This window comes from Sphaeramia orbicularis, chromosome 16 (genome assembly GCF_902148855.1).
Source record: "Sphaeramia orbicularis chromosome 16, fSphaOr1.1, whole genome shotgun sequence".
Taxonomy (NCBI): Eukaryota; Metazoa; Chordata; class Actinopteri; order Kurtiformes; family Apogonidae; genus Sphaeramia; species Sphaeramia orbicularis.
In genome coordinates this window covers 60,703,008-60,726,209 of record NC_043972.1, presented here as the reverse complement: position 1 = coordinate 60,726,209, position 23,202 = coordinate 60,703,008, and the positions used below count along the sequence as shown (strand labels likewise).

Below are 23,202 nucleotides of genomic sequence, written 5' to 3'. Positions count from 1 at the left end.
CTGAACAGCACTAATCTGACCCAGACCACTGTCATATGTGGTCCTAAATCTGACCCGGACCACTTTCATATGTGGTCCTAAATCTGACCCGGACCACTTTCATATGTGGTCCTAAATCTGACCCAGACCACTTTCATACGTGGTCCTAAATCTGATACAGATCTGATATTTTACAATGTGACTTCAGTCTGAATGACCATGTCACATTTATTTGACCTTTACGTCTATTCTGTCTCTTCAGTTAGATCAGTGTTTCGTTTTTCCTCTCTGTGCTCCTTTAGTTTCTTCATCCAGAGTTTACTCCTGGCCACATTAACCCTCTCTGGTCCCTGCTGTTCTCTACAGGAGAGAATCTGGGGCTCCACATTAGAGCTGATTCTTCACCTCACCAACGTCTCCTCCGCCGACAACCTCCACAACCTGACCTGCGAGGCTGAGAACCAGGCTGGACCCGGAGAGGACGTGGTGCAACTGGACATTGAATGTAAGTGCTTTGAAAATAGAAGTGCACTCCTGTCGGCCGTCTGGCTTAATGGAGGTGAGACCTGGAGTCCACTGGGGCCCATCCTCTAACAGGCAGGGTAGACCGCCAGAGAAAAGACAAATGCACTGCACTCATGTCTTCTACAGGACCCTCTTACAAGACTCACCAACCTGACTGCTGATCGTCCCCAGAAAAGGTAGCCCAACTATCAGTTGGCTCTCGTTTGCCCAACACAGTCAAAAAGTGTGAAGAACACACCAAATCGACTACCAACTTCAGTGTACGTTCTGTGCTTGTGCAAAACGTAAAACCTGAAAATGACGGAACATCTCTTTAAAACCCAAAGCTCGCTGTCGTCAGTCACTGTCAGAGTGGTTCAGTACTCCAGAAGGGTCGGTGTTGTACTTGTTGAACAGATGGTTCATAATAAGCAGATCCTGTGTTGTCAGCTCTAGAGCTTCTACTGGTGGAAGAAGAAAGATGTCGCAGGTGAAAACTGAGGAGAAATGGCACCATGCTAACAATGCTAACAATGCTAACAGGGCTGACTTGATGGGTTGAATGAAGTCCATATTCAACGCTGACTGTCACTCATTCAGATCTGATCTGAGCAGTGAATGGACTATTCTAGAAGACAGTATTAGTGAGCAGTACCTTGGCAGAGCTGGATTCACATGGAAACTTCTCCTTCACTCATTCGCTAGTCCAGGGCTATCCCTCCACCAATCAGATTAGTCCGACTGAACGGCTGAGTAGTGGACGATTACTAGGGATGGGAATCGAGAACTGGTTCTTTTTGAGAACCGGTTCCCAGTAGCTCGATTCCTTGGAATCGTTTGCCTTCCTACTTAACGATTCTGCTTATCGATTCCGCCTTCGTTGTGCATGCGCAATGACATCACGCTTACGCGGCATTGTTTTGGTCGGAACGTAGCCAACATGGCGCTGAGGCAGAAACGGTCTAAACAGACCACACCAGGTCCACTGGAACACTGTCAAAGCTTCCATGTCTTCAAAAGGGTGGAATCCCTCTAGTCTGCTCGAACATTTGTCCACAGCATGTGATTCATTTACAGGAATGTCACGTATTTGATTCGCTACTTAGTGGTACTTGTGAATGTAGCGGCAGAGTGAACGCTGGGCCCAGTTCCAGTGCGGCAACAAACGTCGTACCCAAATACAAGTTTCTGAAGGTAGGGGAAAGGAAATGAGGAGCACAGCAACGGGAGCCGAGCCGATCCGAACCGAACCAGTTCCACGTAGTTGAAATGCGGTAATAGAGGAATTAGTAAAGAGTCTTTAATTTCACTTTTACTGCATCCCACTGCCACCCCCCACCCCCCTCCTGAACCAGGCCCGGCGTCATCTGTTCTTATTATTTGTTCATATTGTATATGTTCTATTTTCTGTGCAGATGGAAATATAAAAGACAGTTCATGCAAACACACCTGTTTGTACTCTGTTATTCCCTCACCCAATGAGAATCGATAAGAGAATCGATAAGGAATCGGATCGATAAGCAATATCAATAATGGAATCGGAATCGTTAAATTCTTAACGATTCCCATCCCTAACGATAACACATGTTGAATCGGCTGAAAAGACTGGAGACGGAATTAACGACAGCCAATCACAGAGAACATACCAAACACTCATGTCACCGACCTCGCCAGACTGAGCGACGACATCCGACCTCACAAAATGGGGTTGGTGTGTCTTCGCCTTTATGCTACTAATGGAGCTTTCATTCACATGACACTTACTCTGGCAACCTGTAGTCACTTTTCCATTGACCCTCAAATTGCGCAAATATAACTTGTGCATAAAAATTTGCCTAATGCCTAAAATGACAATTTCGCTAAAACTCTCATTTTTCTGCAATGGACAGACCATTTTGTGCATCTGGAGTCACACGAACAAAAAAACAAACAGATATTGATGGATGTTACAGCATGTGAAGAAGAAGAGTTGAACCCAAACGTGTGGGTATGTGTGGACTAGGGATGTAACGATTACAAGTATAACAATAAACCGCGGTAAAATCACAGACGGTTAGTATTACTGTTTAAATTCTAATTCTCATGATAACTGTGTTTGATTACCGCACTTTTAGGGGAAAAACCCCTATGTAAAGACCTGCTTTTATGTCAAATATTTGAGTGTAGTTTTAATTTATTATAATTTTAATTTTATGTACCTAATATTTGGAACCAATATTCACGTTAAAGTCTTTGAAAAGGTTCATTAAGCATCGGTGTGGTTATTTATGCAATAAATATATACATTTTTCAAATTGAATCTTACATTTTTTTCTGTTTTTGTTCTTTTATGTTTTTATAGTAGGTTAAAGTGGAAAAAAAAAAAATAAGAGGCAGATGATGTGGATGAAGTTGTGCTGAAAAAAAAAAGATCTTAAACATGTGTATAGTAAACATTTGTTTATATAGTATATAAAGGCCAAATCAAAAGGACTCAGACCACTAAGGGTTAATATTTGAATGTTTCTGTCAAGAGAAGGTACACTGTGCCTGTTATTTTATTTGTTGGTTTTTTTTTGGTTGAATTATTTCAGTGTGTGTATTAGTACTTTTTGAACATTTTGAGCACAATTTCAACAATACCACGATAATAATGATAACCGTGATAATTTTGGTCTCAATAACTCTGATGTGAAATTTTCATATGGTTTACATTCCTAGTGTGGACACACCAAGAAACCCCAACAGTTAGAATTTAGTAGGAGACAAGAGGGGGAACCAGCATTCTAGATTTAAAACAACACAGATTCATGTTCCTGTTTATGGAAGGACTGACGCTGACATCTACCAGAAGAAAGAAACTAATCAGCATATTTGGGATTGAATGGAAAAAACCAACTAATGAGAAGGTTTGAAGTATAATATGAAATGTAAGAGGTGCTGGAGGAGTGGTTTTTCATGAATTCAGGACTTAAGGAAGAAACTCACCTCCAGAAGTCCTTCAAGTCACGCTGCCTGGACTGTAAAGTACAGTTGCAGATTGACTCAGGAGGTTGCCTGTTGTTTTCCCTCCTTTCAGATGCATTAGTGCATTTGAAAGTTGACGAACCTCAAGGAATGACAGCACCCAGTGGCCCCATTGGAAACAGACTCAGATGCATTAGTGATACATTACTGAAAATACTGCCCAAACAATATCATATATCACCAACTTAGTGACACTCATTAGAAAATAAAGCCAAAAAGAGCGGGGGCGCCAATCAGCCAAAGCCAAATGCACGAGCATCAAGGGACAGATAATGAGCGTCAGGAAAAAGGGGCCGATAACTGGGCTCAGATCTGATTTGAGCCTGTCCTAATGGACTTTTCCCTCCTACTCCGGAAAACCGCTTCATCCGCAGTGATTGGCAGTCTGTAAATACAGTAGTGCAGCTAATCTATCAACATCAGCCCCCCTGGTGGACAGACACTCGTTAACCGCTAGCCCTTTAATTACTCTTAATTACCTCCCAGAACACTGGGTATTTACTGCTGAGTGGTTCTCTGTGCTGTTGATTCATGGGACTCACGTGGCTTCTCTTCCACAGAACAGTGGAAATATACTTCTGGAAAACACACATTTTGTGTAATTTTTACATTTATAATTGGTATGTGTGTGTGTGTGTGTGTGTGTTGGGGGGGGTGTATTACAAACCAATCTTACTTCAGTCACTACCAGATGTTTTATGCAAATAATCTGTTAACAAGGAACCACATGAGGGAATGTTTCTAAAAATTATTTGGTGTATTTGCCAGACTTTAACCAAACGGTTACTACCTCCATCTAACCCAGGGGTGTCAAACATACGGCCCGGGGGCCAAATGTAGCCCGCCAAAGGGTCCAGTTCTGCCCCTGGGATGTTTTTGCCAAGTGCAAAAATTCCACAGTGTTGAATTGAATTAAGCAAAAAAATAGCTTGACTTAAGGAAAAAATCTTGAATTAAGCCAAAAAAAATCTGCAATTGAGTAAAAAAAAAAAAAAATCTTGAATAAAACCCCAAAAAAAAAATCTTCAGTTAAGTAAAAAAAAAATCTTGAATTAAGCCACAAAAAATCTAGAATTAACCACTTAATTTTTTTTTCTTTGTTTTAGTGCAAAAAAATAACATTAAATTATGAAAATATTTACATTTCCAAACTATCCTGTAACAATAAAATGTGAATAACCTGAACAAATCTGAACAACCTGAAATGTCTAAAGAAAATTAAGCACAATTTTAACAAATTTTCTTCCTGTTCCTCGGTGTTTAGTGTCTTTGCAGATCTGATCCATAATGCACACGGACTAATGAGAAGTGGAGGAATATACTGTTAAAATTGCACTAAATTTTCTTATGTTTTTTAATTTAAATTTAAGTTTTTTCAGGTTTTTTTTTTTTTTTTTTTTTTGGATAGATTATAAAAGTAAGTATTTTCAGAATTGTAATGTTGTTGTTTTTTTACACTAAAACAAAGACAAAAATTTGAAGTTGTCATTATTTATATATTATTATGTTATACTTTTTCTCATTCGGCCCACTGCAGATCAAATTTAGCTGAATATGGAACTGAACTAACATGAGTTTGACAGCCCTGATCTGACCCTAACCCTAACCTCCATCAGTCCTGAGCATTGACAGGCTCATTAAGCATAATTCTAGCTTGTCCTTTTAACCCCTGTAGTAAAATGGCTCATGTAAGATTTGTCCAGGTCGCTAATGGATGATTAGTTAAATGTGATAAATAGCGCTAATTTTCACTGTGTGGAACAGACTTGGCTGAGCCTTTTGTGAAGACAGGCCCGACCAGAGGAGACAAATGCTTCAGTTTCCCCCTTAGCGCAGCACTTTCAGGGGGTGGGGGGGTGGGGGGGGGTCATGGGTTAAGAGCAGCAGAATGGCTGGGGTCTGCACTTGACAGTTTGTGTTCCATCTAAATGAGGCCATTTCCTGTAACTTCATGTCTAACGGAGCTTCCAGGTAGCTTTGTGGTTAGGGGCAACCGGGTGATGACCAGGATTCAATTATTCATAGCAGGTCAGCACAGGTTGGCAGCACAGATGGAGAACATTCGATTCATGGAACCTCTGACTGAACCTTTAAGGTACATGACCAGCTGATGACGATGAGACCAAGGTGCAAACTAAGCATAAAACCATGACAGGTCTGGGGGGTGGGGGTGAGGTAAAAACTGGCACCAAAAAATATGGCTCCAACGGACTCCTATTAAGAAAACAGCAACTTCTCCTGAAGAACTAAACCTGATATTTTCAAGAGTCGTTCTTGGTCTCATTTACACTGAACAAAAATAAAATGCAACACTTTTGTTTTTGCTGCCATTTTCATGAGCTGAACCTAACAATCTAAAATGTGTCCTAATGCAGATATGCATTTTTATGCTGATGACACAATTATTTATTGCTGTGGATCACTCTTATTCAAGCCATAGAACACTTGCAGAAAGCTTTTGATACTGTCCAGCTCTCACTTCTTCAGTTGAAACCTATCCTCACTACTGAAAAGACTAAGATGATGCTATTCTCAAACTCTAAGAAGTGGCCTAAAACTATCCCAGTAGTGTGTACTTTAGAGGGAAATGTCATAGAGATAGTTCATGTGTAGAAGGATCTTGTTGTCTTGGTTGATGACTCCCTCACTTTCAGACCCCACACTGAAAACCTGGTACAGAAGTTAAAGCTTAAACTGGGCTTTTACTTTCCACATAAGTTGTGTTTTTCTTTGGATGTAAAAAAAGTGTCTTGTCACTGTCACTTTTTTATCAGTGTTAGATTATGCAGATGTACTTTATATGAACGCATCATCTAAGTATCTTCAAATGATTGACACCATCTATCCTGCTTCTCTGATTATTACTAATTCTAAAACCAGGACACATCATTGTGACTTGTATTCCAGAGTGGGCTGGCCTGTCCTGTCCACTAGGAGGCTGGGACACTGGTACACCTTCATTTATAAGGCCATACTTGGGCTACTGCCTTCCTATATCTGTGGTTTAATTACGAGAAGAAGTGTTGATTGTTTTTGTCTGCGATCGAACGAGCAGTTGTTCCTCTGTGCCATTTGCCCGTACAGAGCTGGGAAAAAGGCCATTTGTGTACTCTGCTCCGTCCACATGGAATCTGCTGCTAAAAGACTGGAAACTGTCTGAACTGATCTTCTGAATGCTTTTAAATCCAAACTCAAAGTGCTGGAGAACAACTCAATGACTTGTATGTGTTTTTCATAGGTTGTATTGTCCCGTAATTATTGTTTTTGTAACTGTATGAGGTAATTGTATGTTGTAACTATGTGTTGTTTCATGCTGTCTCTTGTTCAGGACTCCCTTAAAAAAGAGGTTCTTAATCTCAATGAGCTCTTTTTCCTGGTTAAATAAAGGTTAAATAAAAAAATAAATAAATAAACTTTTTCTATGTACACAAAAGGCCTATTTCTCTCAAATATTGTTCATAAATGTGTCTAAATCTGTGTTAGTGAGCACTTCTCCTTTGTCCTTTGCTGAGATAATCCATCCACCTCACAGGTGTGGCAGATCCAGATGCTGATTAGACAGCAGGATTATTGCACAGGTGGGCCTTAGGCTGGCCACAATAAAGGCCACTCTAAATGTGTACTTTTACTGTATTGGGAGGTCCAGGGGGGTCAGATAAAACCAGTCAGTATTTGGTGTGACCAAAATTTTCCTCATCAGTCTTCTTCATGAATTCTCTGAAACCCCTTTGCAGATGGCTGATGGTCCAGAAATGAACATTCAGTTCACAGCAGAAGCTCTGCTGGACATTCCTGAAGTCACATGACCAGTGCATATTCCCTCCAAACTGGTGACATCTGTGGCATTGTGCTGTGTGAGAAAAGTGCACATTTAGAGTGGCCTTTTATTGTGGCCAGCCTAAGGCCCACCTGTGCAATAATCCTGCTGTCTAATCAGCATCTGGATCTGCCACAGATGTGAGGTGGATGGATTATCTCAGCAAAGGACAAGTGTTCACTAACATATTTAGACAGATTTGTGAAGAGTATTTGAGAGAAATAACCTTGTGTGTACACAGTGTTTTAGATCTTTGAGTTCAGCTCATGAAAAATGGGAGCAAAAACAAAAGTGGTGCGTTTATATTTTTGTTCAGGGTAGCTTATTTAGACCCACCAAGGCTCCCTTCACAGCAGGTCTCAATGGACAATTCAGATTTTTTGGTGAAATCCCATTTTTTTGTGTTTGTTCATATTCCACATTTAATGCAACTTCTATCAGTTTTGAGTCTGAACTGAATGTGACCCTGAAGTGACCCACATGCACTGAAGAGGTCCTGAAGTGACCCACATGCACTGAAGAGGTCCTGAAGTGACCCACATGCACTAAAGAGGTCCTGAAGTGACCCACATGCACTGAAGAGGTCCTGAAGTGACCCACATGCACTGAAGAGGTCCTGAAGTGACCCACATGCACTAAAGAGGTCCTGATGGAATACCAGACCACGCAGACACACACTGTGTTTACAGAAGGAACACAGAACTGTGATGTTTGTCACATTTCAATGATGTAAAGGTTGGATAAATGTGACCTGACTGTCGCATTGAAAAATATCAAATAAGTATCAGATTTTTTTATTTTTTTTGTATTTTTTTTTACAATATCTTTATTGAATTTTCATTATATAAAAAGACATACAAGAACAAATAACAGTGGAGAAGTGTGCCAACACCCATCGACAGTCCCAGGTTCTTCATGCTATACAGACATGGTCTGTACAACAATACCAACAAAATGAAACAAACACATCAGTCAGTCAGAGGACCTCCTCAATGAAGGCACATCATCATGAGTCCACAGAAAATACATGATCATATAGTCCATGTCTCTACTTAAGCCTTTTGTCCTCCAACAGTTGCGGTGAAAATCCTGTTTCTCAAAGACGCTGTCCAACAGCACCACTGGTGTTTCCCCTTCGCTGTGGACGGAAACCCTGAACCCGTCATCTCCTGGTTGTACAACGGCCGAGAGCTAAACAGACGCGCTTAATCTACACCCAGCTCATCCTGGACACCAACGACGGGTCGGTCAAACACGGATGTCTGTTCCTCAACAAGCCCACGCACATCAACAACGGACTCTACACTCTGATCGTACACAACAAACTGGGGAGGGACGAGGCCAACGCCACCGGCATGTTTATGGACAACCCCTTCGACCAGTTCGACCCTGAAGGCATCATTCCAGGTAACCCTGACCCTGGCCCCTACCCTGACCCCTAACCCTGACCCTGACCCCTAACCTTAACCCTGACCCCTAACCAGCAATCGGGTTAGTGGTATTCCTGACCCTAACCCTAATACTGGAAAGACTCAGAGCATTTGTATTTGTGTGTGTGTGTGTGTGTGTGTGTGTGTGTGTCTATATGTGTGCATATATGTCTTATTAACTCTGTCTTCTGTTTCTCCACATGCCAGTCCCTGATGTCAATCCAAGTAGGTTTCCAGTAGATTGTCTTTATTTCAGTGTGACTGTCCTCTGTGCTCTGCCTAAAGTCAAATATGTGTGTGTGTGTGTGTGTGTGTGTGTGTGTGTGTGTGTTGTTTCTCTTTCCTGTTTGTCTCTTCAGGTCCCACAAACAAATCTGACATGGACGTCACAGAGAACCTGGAGAGTCGAGTGTTTGTGGTAGGTCCGACCCCATGGTTTAAGAACAACCACACATCTACACACTGATGTCTCTGATGGGTGTGTGTGTGTGTCTCTCTCTCTCTCTCTACCTTTCTCTCTCTCTCTCTCTCTCTCTCTCTCTCTCTCTCAGGTGTCGGTTGCTGTGGTCTTGCCGTCTTGGCCAGTTCCTTCCTTCTCATCATGGTTCTGGTCATAAACAGATGTGGACAACATTCCAAGTTTGGGATTCCCCGTAAGTGAAGAGTACACAGTTCTTATGGGGGGGGCACTCTACCCAGCATTCCTCTGGCTAATGGTCGTATCTGTCAATCTGACTGTAGTTAACTGAACAGTCTCACATCCATTTAGCAGATATTTATAGTTTTTGAATCACACAATGTTCATAAAATCTTTACAAGCAGGTATTTGTTTTTTCACATTTACCCATAAACACTCATTTTATGTCACTTCCCATATACATCTTATATATCATCCATCCTTTTAACATATACACCTATATATCATCCATCCTTTTAACATATACACCTATACATACACATCCTTATAATACATACACCTCAGTGGCGGCTGCTCGTCTTTCAGACAGGGGAAGCTCATTGTCGGCTTACATAAAAAAAATTGTCAAGTTATTGAAACATAAATTTGTCCCTCCGTTCCTTTTTAAGAAAATGGTCAGTGAGCTTATCGTACACAGTATTCGTCTTTTCCAGGGACTTAACAGTGTTCCCAAACACAAGGCTTGGACCCAAATGCACGAGACTGAGACAAAACGAGCTTAGTTTGAGTATTTATTAACTCAAAGAATTAAAGTAACAAAAATCTCATCACAATCGTGGAATCAAAAAATTAACACAAATCTTCTCAATCGAGGTATCAAAGTTTAACAAAAAGATCTTCATATATGCGGTATCAAAAAATAAACAAAAAGATCTTCTCTAATGAGGTATCAAAATCTAACTAAAAGTTCTTCAAAAACGTAGTTTCAAAAATTAACACAAAAATCTTCTCAGTTGAGGAATTAAAAAATATAACAGAAAGAACTTCACAAATGTGGATTCAAAAAACTTCCAAAGTGTAGCAGCACAGGAGAATGTCAAAGGAGACCTTATCTCAGCAGAGCATGAAAGACACACTGACAACAAACACGAGGAGAGAGGGAATATAGAGGGTAGAGGTAATGAGCCCCAGGTGAAGACGATCAGGGAATCAGGGAGGACGCAGACCGACAGACACAGTGCACACGAACAAACAGAACCCCTCACCAAAATAAAACAGGAAATGAACGAAACCAACCAACATAAAAACTAGCACCGCTGATGGCTAGTTCACTCCGACCTATCCATCAGTCTGACTGATTTAACTATCTACAAAACCATATTAAACTGAACAAGAAATGATTAAATTATGGAACTGAAACAAGAAGATGTTGAAATTATGTTAAATTGAAACCAGTTAGTCCAGTGGTTGTGTTTTCTTTCAGGTCAGTAAATGAACAGTTCATTTGGTTTCTGTGATTTCACATCAGAATGTGTGTGGTATTAAACTGAACTGTGTCAGTGAAGGAGCAGATCTGAAAACAGCTGTCAATCAAACCGGATTCAGCCTTTGGACCCATCCTCCAATCGGCACATGGAAGCTTGGCGTCCGGCCCGGCCGAGCTCCACCCACAGCTCCATTCACCCCAGAGATGCTGAGCGTCCGGGGGGGACAACATGGTGTCATTTATCCAATTAGCGTCCAGTTTAGAGTCAATGAAAAACCAGTTCCACTCAGTCCCATTGAAGTGCATGGACGCTGAGCGTCTACGACAAATGCACTGAGCAGAGATGGAGGAGAAAACACAGACACGGGAATGGAGGAGAAGTGAACAACATCCAGTCCACTGATCTGGGATCAAACTGATTCTGAACCAACTGGTCTGAGAGATGAACGTGTTCCAACACATTTGGAGTCAATGAAATGAAAACAACTGAACAGATTTGAGCATTTAATGGAGTCATTTTAGGGGCAGATGAACTTCCACTGCAGTCTGACACACACTTCTGGTACACATTATACTGTATATCCACTCATCCTTTTAACATATACACATTATATATCATCCATCCTTTTAACATATACACATTATATATCATCCATCCTTTTAACAATACACATTATATCACATCCTTTTAACATATACACATTATATATCATCCATCCTTTTAACATATACACATATATATCATCCATCCTTTTAACATTACACATTTGTGCTCATTTCTGTTGTCAAACCCATCAGTCCTGTCAGCTGTGAAACTGTAGAAGCAGACTGAGAAAGAATCAAATGACCTGACAAATGATGGGTTCAATGTGTATACGGCACTGTTAGTATATGGGATGGATGGATGGATGGATGGATGGAGAAACAGTGAGTGTGTGGCAGTCACCCCTGCCACTAATCACACACCACACACTCACTTCTTCCACATGGTAAACAATAGGCAGGTAGCAGTACTATTCATGTCTTGGTGGGTGCACACACTGGGCTACAGTTAAACATCTAAGTTAGTCTCCTGCTGTTTTTCCAATGAAATTGTACAAAAACACAAACACAAATACGTTTGATTAGGTCTTTAATTATGTTAGATTCTATATGTGAAATTTTGTTCCTAATTATGTTTTTTCCTTTACTTACCATAGTACTTCCTGGTTCTGGGCAGTGGAAAAGGACCCAAAGGGAGCATCAGGCTGCCTTTATAGTGCCTGAGTTTAACGAGGGAAACAGGCTCAGCCTGTCACACTGCACCAGACCAGGTTTTTCTGAGTATTAAAGAGAGTGTGTAAATGTTTATGTTTATGCATTTGGCAGATGCTTTTTTCTAAAGCGACTTACAGGGGAAAACCAATTAAATCACTCAATCAGTCAAATTTTATTTATATAGCGCCAGATCGCAACAAAAAAGTTATCTCATGACACTTTATATACAGTCGGTCAAAACCAGACTCTAAATGCTATAGCTAATAAGATGGCTCTTTTGATGGTTTTTTAAAAACACATAAATTGTTTTGTGATTTAACTATGTAAATAATATATGTAGTGAGATGAAATGTTTAATTAGTGCCAATTACAAATGGTATGGTCCAGTGGGAGGGGCCTAGCCGTTAAATGGGGGGGTCTGACATTGCTTAGGACAGTTAGAGAAGGGCTGGGCGCTGTGCAGACCTGTGTTATGTTTTATTACCATTTTGTGCTTATTTCCTTGGATGCACTTAAGGGCATTAAAGCTCTTCACCTTTTTTGTTTGAATCAAATGGACTTTGTCTTGTTGTTTTTGCTTTAGTTTTAAAACCAGATTAGACTTTTTCCACGCAGCCTTTCAGCAACCTACCCTCACTTCAGGTTGAAGTGTGACATTTGGTGGCAGTGGTGGGATGGCGACCCGAAAGATCCGCTGGTGGGGGCAAAGGAAACCCAAACCAGAAGTGCGACCGCTAACCAGGTCCTGAATGGGAAACCGAGGAGGAAGGGGGAGTCCCACAACCCAGCCTCCCTATGCAGAATCATCATCGCAGGAGATGGTCGCTATGCTACGCCAGTTTATGGGTGCTCAGAGGGACAGAGAAGAAGCGCTCATAGGGAAATCCGAGACCTTCGGACAGCTATCCAAGCTTCCGGTCAACCACCGACACCAAGACCCTGTGACAGTTCCAGAGCAGGGAGCACTGCCTCTCTAGTAGAACTCCCCACTCCGCAGCCACCAGTTCCAGCTCCACGGAAGGACCCCAAGTTGCTTCTCTTCCAGTTTGGTGAGGACACTGAAAATTTCCCTCTCCGCTTTGAGCGGATTGGCAAAACCTGGGGGTGGCCAGAGACTGAGTGGGCCTACAGACTTGTGGCTTTACTGACGGGAAAGGCATTGGAGTCCTATTCAGCCATGGATCAAAAGCAGTCTGACTCCTACCCAGACCTTAAACAAGCCCTGCTCGCCAAGTTTGACATTTCTGCAGAGACCTATCGCCAGCGCTTCAGGGACCTAGCTGTACTCCAGGGGGAGGCGCCAACCAAGACCTACCAACGCTTGAAAGGCCTGTATCATCGTTGGATCAAGCCAGACCAGTGCAGCATGGAGGACATCGGGAAACCATCGTGTTGGAGCAGCTTGTGAGTGTTCCCACCTGACATCCGCACATGGGTCAAGGAGCGAAAGCCCACCACCGGTTTAGAAGCAGCCAAGCTCGCTCGGGATGGGGAGGGGAATGAGGCTCTGGTCCAAGGTTTATGGTTGAAAAATGACATTCTGTATGCAGTGGGTGAGTACGTAAATGCTTAGTGGTACCAACCAGTTGTAGGCCTCTTGTCTTACATCTGGCACATACAGTACCCTGGGCAGCCATCTAGGGCTGCAGAAACATACATGAGGTTGGGGTCACGGTTTATTGGCCAACAATGTTTAATGATGTTAAACAGTTCTGCACCACGGCCCAGGTGTTAGGTCACCACACACAGTAAATCCAAGCAGCTCCATTAAACCCATACCTATCATCAGTACCCCTTCCGCCGGATAGCCATGATGTGGTTGGTCCTCTGGAAAGAGCAGTTTCTGGTTAACCAAGTATATACTGGTGATCTGTGACTATGCCACACAATTCCCATTAGCGTTTCCTCTCAGAAGCATAAAGACACCAGGGATAATTAATGCACTTGTCCAGCTTTTCCTCCCGTGTTGGAGTGCCAGATGAGATCATCACCAACCAGGGCTACAAACTTCACCTCTGGTACAATGAAGTAACTGCAGAAGGAGCTGGCATCAAAGGCATTCGGACAACTCCATACCATCCACAGACTGATGGCTTGGTTGAGCGATTCAACCAAACACTAAAGCAGATGCTACGTAAGTTTGTTCTGATACTGGCCGTGATTGGGACAAGTGGTTACCATTTGTCTTGTTTGCCTACAGGGAGGTGCCTCAAGCATCAACTGGTTTCTCTCCATTTGAGCTCCTTTATGGACAAGGGCCTTTGGATCTTCTGAGGAAGGAGTGGGAGGCAAGCAAGGAACCAGCGCCAGAGGGAATCGTGTCCTACGTACTCCAGATGCATGAACGCCTTGAGAAGTACTGTGAAGAGGCCCGGGTTAACCTGGAGAGGGCGCAGCAGGACCAGAAGTGTTGGTATGACAAGAGGGCTCGACAGAGGGAGCTGACACCTGGTCAAAAAGTCCTTATCTTACTCCCCACTAGCACAAACAAACTGTTGGCTAATGGCAGGGGCCTTGTAAGGTGCTGAGGAGGATGGGACCAGTGACGTATGAGGTGGCTCACCCAGACAAGGGGAAGGCATCCCAGGTCTACCATCAACCTGCTCAAAGGTGGAAGGAACGTGAGAGTCCACCTTCCAGAGTGTTGCTAGTGCATCAGGTCAAGGGGATGGTGAGTATGACTCTAACTGCACCAACTCCTCCAGCCAAAAAACCCCACTTGGAGCATCTACCCTCACAACACCAACAGGAGTTGCAGAAGCTGTTCCAGGGGATGCCTGGGTTATTCCGAGAGGGTCCAGGGGGACATCAGTGATCCAACACACCATCCGTCTTCAAAAAGCAGACACCCCTCCCATTCGTCAGGCCGTACCATTCCAGAACATTGGTGGATCTCTGAAAGATGAGGTCCAGAAGATGCTTGAACACGGGGTGATCGAGCCATCTAAGAGTGAGTGGTCCAGTCCCATGGTGATGGTGCCTAAGAAGGATGGCTCTCAACGACCCTGTATCGATTAGGAAGGTTAATGCAGTATCCTGCTTTGACGCTTACCCCATGCCTCGCATAGACGACCTGGTGGAGCGTGTGGGACTGCCAAGTACATAACCACGCTGGACCTTTGTAAAGGCTATTGGCAGATTCCACTGGAGGAGAGTCAAAGCAGTATACCGCCTTCCGTACCCATCAGGACTGTATCAGTTTACAGTGATGCCATTTGGACTGCATGGAGCGCCTGCAACGTTTCAAAGGCTGATGGATGCTGTCCTCAGAGGCCTTGAATCCTTCAGCGCTGCTTACCTTGATGACGTCGTCATCTTCAGTCATACCTGGGAGGACCATCTCCAACACCTGAGCCAAGTCCTGACCTGCATTGAGAAGGCCGGTTTGACCCTCAGTGCTCAAAAGTGTGAGTGGGCCAAGGGTGAAGTCCAATGTGGTACCAGGACTGGGCTTTGAACCCACCAGGACTATTGTCCATTGGATACAGGCCCACTTGAACCCCACCCCAACACACACACACACACACACACACACACACTCACACACACACACACACACACACACACACACACGCACACACACACACACAGTTGCTCTGAGTCCTTCCAGTATTATCGTCCTTCCTCCTTCTTTCCCTCCCTCTGTACTCTGCTCTTTTTTTTCCATTCTCTTCCATCATGGACTCTGGGGTGTGTGTTTGTGCATGTGTATGTGTGTATTTGAGTGTGTGTGTGTTTGTGTATGTGTGTGTGTGTGTGTGTATACATATATATATATGTGTGTGTATATGTTTGTCTGTGCTTGTGTGTGTGTGCATATATGAGTGTGTGTGTGTTTGTGTATATGTGTGTGTGTGTATGTGTGTGTGTGTGTGTGCTTATGTGTGTGTATATGTGTGTTTGTGTATATGTGTATGTGTGTGTGTTTGTGTATGTGTGTGTATGTGTTTGTGTGTGCTTATGTGTGTGTGCGTGTATGTGTGTGTATATGTGTGTTTGTGTTTATGTGTATGTGTGTGTGTGTGTTTGTGTATGTGTGTGTGTTTGTGTATATGTGTGTGTGTTTGTGTATTTGCGTGTGTTTGTGTTTGCATATGTGTGTGTGTATGTGTTTGTGTATGTGTGTGTGTGTGTTTGTGTGTGTATGTGTGTGTGTGTTTGTGTGTGTATAGGTGTGTGTGTGTGTGTTTGTGTATATGTGTGTGTGTTTGTGTATATGTGTATATGTGTGTTTGTGTGTATGTTTGTGTTTGTGTGTGTATATGTGTGTGTGTGTACATGTGTATATGTGTGTGTGTTTGTGTGTGTGTGTGTGTGTGTGTGTGAGTGTGCGTGGGTGTGTGTGTGTGTACATGTGTATATGTGTGTGTGTTTGTGTGTGAGTGTGCGTGGGTGTGTGTGTGTGTGTGTACATGTGTATATGTGTGTTTGTGTGTATGTTTGTGTTTGTGTGTGTATATGTGTGTGTGTGTACATGTGTACATGTGTATATGTGTGTGTGTTTGTGTGTGTGTGTGTGAGTGTGCGTGGGTGTGTGTGTGTGTGTACATGTGTATATGTGTGTTTGTGTGTATGTTTGTGTTTGTGTGTGTATATGTGTGTGTGTGTACATGTGTACATGTGTATATGTGTGTGTGTGTGTGTGTGAGTGTGCGTGTGTGTGTGTGTGTGTGTACATGTGTATGTGTGTGTGTACATGTGTATATGTGTGTGTGTTTGAGTGTGTGTGTATGTTTGTGTGTGTGTGTGTGTGTGTACATGTATGTGTGTGTATGTGTACATGTGTGTGTGTGTGTGTACATGTGTATATGTGTGTTTTGTGTGTGTGTGTGTACATGTGTATATGTGTGTTTGTGTGTGTGTGTGTGTACATGTATGTGTGTGTGTATGTGTACGTGTGTGTGTGTGTACATGTGTATTTGTGTGTGTTGTGTGTGTGTGTGTGTACATGTGTATATGTGTGTTGTGTGTGTGTGTGTGTGTGTGTGTGTGTACATGTTATGTGTGTGTTTGTGTGTGTGTGTGTGTGTATATGTGTGTGTGTGTACATGTGTACATGTATGTGTGTGTGTTTGTGTGTGTGTGTGTGTGTGTGTGTGTGCGTGTGTGTGTGTGTGTGTGTACATGTGTATGTGTGTGTGTACATGTGTATATGTGTGTGTTTGAGTGTGTGTGTGTGTGTGTGTGTGTGTGTGTACATGTGTATATGTGTGTTTGTGTGTGTGTGTGTGTGTACATGTGTATATGTGTGTGTGTGTGTGTGTGTGTGTATGTGTGTGTGTTCTGGTTTCCAGTGCAGACTGGGCCCTTCCTCTTCGGTCCTCTCTCTGTTTTTAACCCCTGCTGTTTCAGTCGTGGTTTCCCACCATGCAGACTTCTTCTGCGCTCCTTTTCCAGTTCAATGTGGCCTGATTGCCCTGCGGTTGATGATGGTGATTATTGGCGCTTGTCATGGTCTGTCGCCATGGCACCAACAAATGTGCAACCAAGTTAGCAGCAGAGAATGTGGATTGGCTGAGGGGGAATGGGCTGTGAATTGCTCCTTCTGATGAACAGTGCAATCATGAACGTGCAGGCTGATTAGGTGTTGTTGCGCACGTCTGCGTTCTGCTGTTTACATCCCTCCTGTTTCATTAGGTTCATCAGTTTTGGGCGCTGAAGACGACCTGGCCGTGTCGCTTCGTTTTATGAACTTTGGAACCAGCCCGCCCTCCTCAGATGAAGACTCTGGCTTATCCAGCTTCGTAGAGAATCCACAGTACTTCTGCGGCATCATCAAGGACAAAGACATGTGTGAGTGTCCTGTTAGCGTGGACCCTAATATGAATAAGTCCAATCAGAAAACAGCCAGGCCTCAGTGGGCACGCCCACTGGACTGTTTTTCACTGCTTTAACCCTTTCATGACAGTGGTCACTCCAGTGGTCACTCCAGTGGTCAGTTCTTCTCCACTGTTCTCTCATATATTCATGGGTTTTATTGTTTTAGTTCCATATCAGCCGACACAGTGGACACTTATGCACCATCCCATAATACACTGAGATTTAAGGTTCAAGGTTCACTTTTATTGTCATTACATGTAGTGTATACTAGGGATGTAATGATTACCGGTGTAACAATAAACGGCGGTAAAACTGCAGACGGTTAGTATTACCGTTTAAATTCTAATTATTATGATAACTGTGTTTGATTACCGCATTTTTCCGGAGAAAAACCCTATGTAAAGATCTGCTTTTATGTCAAATATTTGAGTATAGTTTTAATTTATTACAATTTTAATTTTCTATACGTAATATTTGGAACCAATATTCACTTTTAAAGTCTTTGAAAAGGTTCGTTAAGCTCTGTGTGTTATTTATACAATGAATTATATACAGTTTTAAAATTGGATTTTATATATTTTTTGTGTTTTCTGGCCTCTTCTGTTTTTATAGTAGGTTAAAGTGAAAAATAACAGACAGATGATATAAATGAAGTTGTGCTGAAAAAACAGATCCCAAACATGGGTATAGTAAACATTTGTTTCTATAGTATATAAAGGCCAAATCAGAAGGACTGAAAAACAGACAAAATAGGCTCAGACCACTAAGGGTTAATATTTGAATGTTTCTGACACAGAAGGGACATTGGGACTGTTATTTTATTCATTTATTTTTTATTTTTATTTTTTTTGTCAAAATACAACTTGGTTAAATTATTTCAGTGTGTGTATTAGTACTTTTTGAACATTTTGAGCACAAATTCAACAATACCACAATAATAATGATAACTGTGATCATTTTGGTCACAATAACCGTGATATGAAATTTTCATATTGTTACATCCCTAGTGTGTACATGAATGAAATCAGTTCTCAGGCCCAGCAATGTACATGGTAAAAAACCTATAAAATTAATCCTGTATTAAAGATAATAATAAAATCTGATAATAACAGTAAAACCTAAAAATAAATAATGAAAAAATATGCATAAATACTACAGTGCAGGATTAGAAATGAGCAGCATGTTAAACCAGAATAAAAACAGCAGTGTGTTTCAGTAGCAGCATGAACAACAGTAGTGCATCAGTTTAGACCATTACTGTAACTAACCTGATCTGCAGTAACATTTTGAGTTTGAGTGTAAATCAAGTGCTTGTTATAGTTATTAGAGCATATTATTATTATTATTATTATTATTATTATTATTATTATTATTATTATTATTATTATTATTATCATCTCCATGAAGTGAGTAGTGACTAGTATTAGAGTATGTTAAAATGTGAGAAAACATCAGATTAGCAGTATTAAAAATGTTTTTATTTCATAGTTTTCACGCACTATATCAATAAATACATGTTTCTTTGCTTCAAAAAATTAAATGCATAGTGACATTTTTGCAAGTCCACGAAAAATTGGTTCATAAAACAAATTCAATTGCATTGTTTTTTTCAGGCCTAACGATAAATAAAAACACTCAGGAAACAACAAATCTCGAAAAAGGTTTTCATAATTCATGCATGAAAGGGTTAAAACCAGACTAGACGGAAATAATGCAGCTGTTTCTTTCTGAACCAAGTTTGGAGGAGGGACACAAACATGATGAGAGCGACACCGAACTGGTCTGCGGTCGATCAGACTTTAACCCTGGGTTCTCAAACTCCTGTTCTGTCAGGTTCCACATTCAGTCTGATCTGATCTGCAGTGGACCAACCAGGAAAAGAACAGAAGAACCCAGAAAGAATGACAACTGCACATTTATGTCTGTGTGTTAGTGCAAAAAAACCCATTAAATTATGAAAATACTTACTTTTATAAACTATCCAAACCAAAAAGATGTGAATAACCTGAAAAAACTGAAATTTCTTCAGAAAAATCAGTGTAATTTTCTCAGTCTTCTTCCTCCACTTCTCATTAGTCCATGTGCATTCTGGATCAGATCTCCAAAGACACTAAACACTGAGGAACAGGAAGAAAAGAGTTCAAACTGGACTGAATTTAATACAGACATTTCAGGTTGGACACGTTTGTTCAGGTTAGTCACATTTTATTGGTACAGGAGAGTTTGGAAATGGAAAGAGTTTCACAATTTGTTGTTTTTTGCACTAAAACAAAAACAAATGTGAAGTTGTCATTATTTGTAGGCACAGTGTTATTTACTATAATGTGACTGACCAAACCTGAAGCAGGTTTCAGTGGCTGATGTGTCGTCTGTATGTGTCTGGTGTTAAAGGAACAGCTTCACCATAAACTGGCTGAGGAGGCGGGGCTTAGGCCCAACAACAGCAACGCCTACAACCAATCTGTTCTGATCACAGCAACATTTATGGAACGACCCAAGAACAAATAATACAGACAGATGTCCTACCCACAATGCACCTGGAGGACTTCTACATGTTCTAAACCAGGACTGTCAAACTCCTTTTAGTTCAGTTCCACATTCAGCCCAGTTTGATCTGCAGTGGGCCAGAACCAGTAAAATAATAACATAATAACCTATAAATAATGACAAATCCAAGTTTTTATTTTTGTTTTAGTACAAAAAAACCCAGTTAGATTATGAAAATATTTACATTTTCCAAAAAAGATGTGAATAACCTGAAAACACAGAAATTTCATTTGAAAAATTAGTGTAATTTGAACACTATTCTGCCTGGACTTCTTATTTCTACATGTACATTTACACACAGTGTTCCATAAACATTTGGGAACAGGCAGAATATTGTTCAAATTTTGGAGTTTGGAACAAAATTTGAACAGTTTCTACAATATTCCATCTGTTATTATTATGAACACAACTCCAGATCACAGTGGATCCATAAATGCACCAAACATTTAATAACAGGCAGAATATTGTTCAAACTGCACAGTTCAGGTTGTTCATCTTTGTTTTTATTTATGTATTTATTTGCATTTTATTGTGAAAGAATAGTTTTGTAATGTTAATATTTTCACAGTCTGATGTTATTTTTTCACTTAATTTTTTTCTACATAATTTTCACAAAGAAAATTTGTATCTGTCATTATTTATGGTTATTGTGTTATTGTTTGATCATATTGGTCTGTATGTGGAACCGCAACTAAAATGAGTTCCACAGCCTGGACTGTAAAACTTTTACACTTTGTAAATTCATCCCAGGGGTCAGACTGGAACCTTTGGTGGGCCGCATTTGGGCCCCGGGCCCCATGTTTGACAGCCCTGCTTTAGGTGGTGTTCACACACAAACCTGCTCTCACATCATTCTACGAAGCATCAGTTTAAACGGTTCAGAGGGAACTTCTAAGTGTCTGAGTTGAAAACTGTGACGTCAGATGTGAGCCCGTCTGTCTTTGCTGTTGACACCAGTGCGTCTCTCTTCAGCTGTTCGTAGACTAACAGACGTGCTCACACTCATGTGTTCTGTCTGCCCTCAGGTGTCCAGCACATTAAAAGGCAGGACATCGTGTTGAAGTGGGAGCTGGGTGAAGGAGCCTTTGGAAAAGTCTACCTGGCCGAGTGCGCCAACCTCAGCCCAGACAACGACAAGATGCTGGTCGCCATAAAAGTGAGTGGGGTTCAGCGTCTACGAGCGCTTTTACTGCCAATGGGATTGAGTTTCCTCTAAAGCACAGGTGTCCAACATGCGGCCAAATCCGGCCTGTGGGATGAATTTGTGAAATACAAAAATTACACTGAAGATATTACAATCAGTGGTGTAAAAAATCATTTTAATTCAGGCTCCACATACAGACCAATTAGATCTCAGTTGGGTCAGAAGCAGTAAAATAGTATCATAATATCCTATAAATGACAACAGCCTATTTTTATCTTTGTTTTAGTGTAAAAAGTAAAATGACATGAAACTGTGTGCATTAACAAATTATCCTTTACAAAAACGTGAATAAACTGAACAAATATGAACAATGTCTAAAGAGAAGTTCCATTTTCATTTAATTTTATTGATTTATTTAGACAGGATCAATGCACATTATACATTAACCTTAAAAAGGACAGATGTAGTGTGCCAGGTTCTAGCACCAGTGGTAATTTCCACCTGTAGTCCCTGGGCAGGCTGAAGTTATCATTAAAAAAAAACAAAACAAAACAAAAAAAACCCCAGACGTTAATTAAAACTGAAACATTAAAAAACAGTACAAAATGCATATTTATAACTCCATCTATGTAAAATATTCATTCACATCCAACCATTCACTCTTATTGTATATTGGTAAATGCAATTTTACCAATATTCTGCCTGTTACTAAATGTTTTGTGTATTTGTAATAATAATGTAATTTTTAACACACGTGTATAAATGATAAACTGATAAACTGAGGCAGAATATTGTTAAAATCACACTTGTTTTTCTTAAGACATTTCAAGTTGTTCATGTTATTCAGATTTTGAAGGAAACTTTGTAGATGTAAAACATTATCATAATGTCATTGAACTTTTTTCACTGTTATTCTTTCACTGGTTCGGCCCACTGCAGATCATACTGAGGGGAATGTGGAACTGAACTAACATGGGTTTGACAGCCCTGCTCTAAGGTTTAGCAGCATTAGCCTAATGACGTCAGCTGACAGTGGTATCTGAACGGACCAGAGGACTGAGGGTCTTTTATTGGACCCTTTTAACCCCCCCCCCCCCCCCCGTCCATGGAACTGGAACCCTGAACCCAAGTTCAAAGCTGGAATCATGGTAGAAGCAGAAGCTGAAGTCAGTGTGTTAGTGTCTGTGGTTCAGTGTGGGGCTGAAACCAACCTGAGCATCAGTTCAAATGTGACCTCCCCCCCCCCCCCCCCCCCACCCACACCCCACCCCCAGTGGGTCGGTGGATATGACAGTACCTGTATGAGTCCTATATAAATACATGTAAAAATACATGGACTACACAAGCCTTTTGTACGGGTTAAGCTTGAACACTATTAACTAGGGATGCACATGATCGATGAATCCATTAATCATTAGTTGGTTGACCTTATTGATCAATTAATGATTAATTGATAAGCGGTGATTTTCCTGAGAACCTGAATTTCTCTTTCAATATAATATAAGAATAAAAGTTAAATATTGTTTCTATACTTCATGATAAAAGTATTTCATATTCCTGAATGATTGATTCATTGAACCATTGGATACAGTCAGTGTTTCCTGTGGAATTCATCTGTTCATGTGGTGGTGTGGAATGGGGAGGGGGGGGGTGATGCACGTGCGTTTCACCAGTTGGGGGGTGGGGGTTACTCAGCCGCACACGTGCAATTCGTGCGGGGGATACGTGTGTGTTGGATGGTAACGGGTGCGTGCGTTTCCGTCCTTCTCCACCTGCAGTGGGTTCCAGCCTTTT

At 41.4% G+C, this 23,202-nt stretch overlaps 1 protein-coding gene across 1 annotated transcript in view; it reads left to right on the top strand.

Annotated features, from left to right (window-relative positions):
- The window catches only part of LOC115435856 (high affinity nerve growth factor receptor-like), a 72,918-nt gene extending 51,438 nt beyond the window's left edge, over positions 1–21,480 (top strand). The window contains 8 exon segments of the mRNA XM_030158464.1: positions 346–484; positions 8,382–8,495; positions 8,498–8,713; positions 8,944–8,961; positions 9,096–9,158; positions 9,288–9,389; positions 17,535–17,690; positions 21,290–21,480. Of these exon segments, the coding sequence (XP_030014324.1) occupies positions 346–484; positions 8,382–8,495; positions 8,498–8,713; positions 8,944–8,961; positions 9,096–9,158; positions 9,288–9,389; positions 17,535–17,690; positions 21,290–21,480 (999 nt within the window).
- Positions 21,481–23,202: the final 1,722 nt, after the last annotated feature.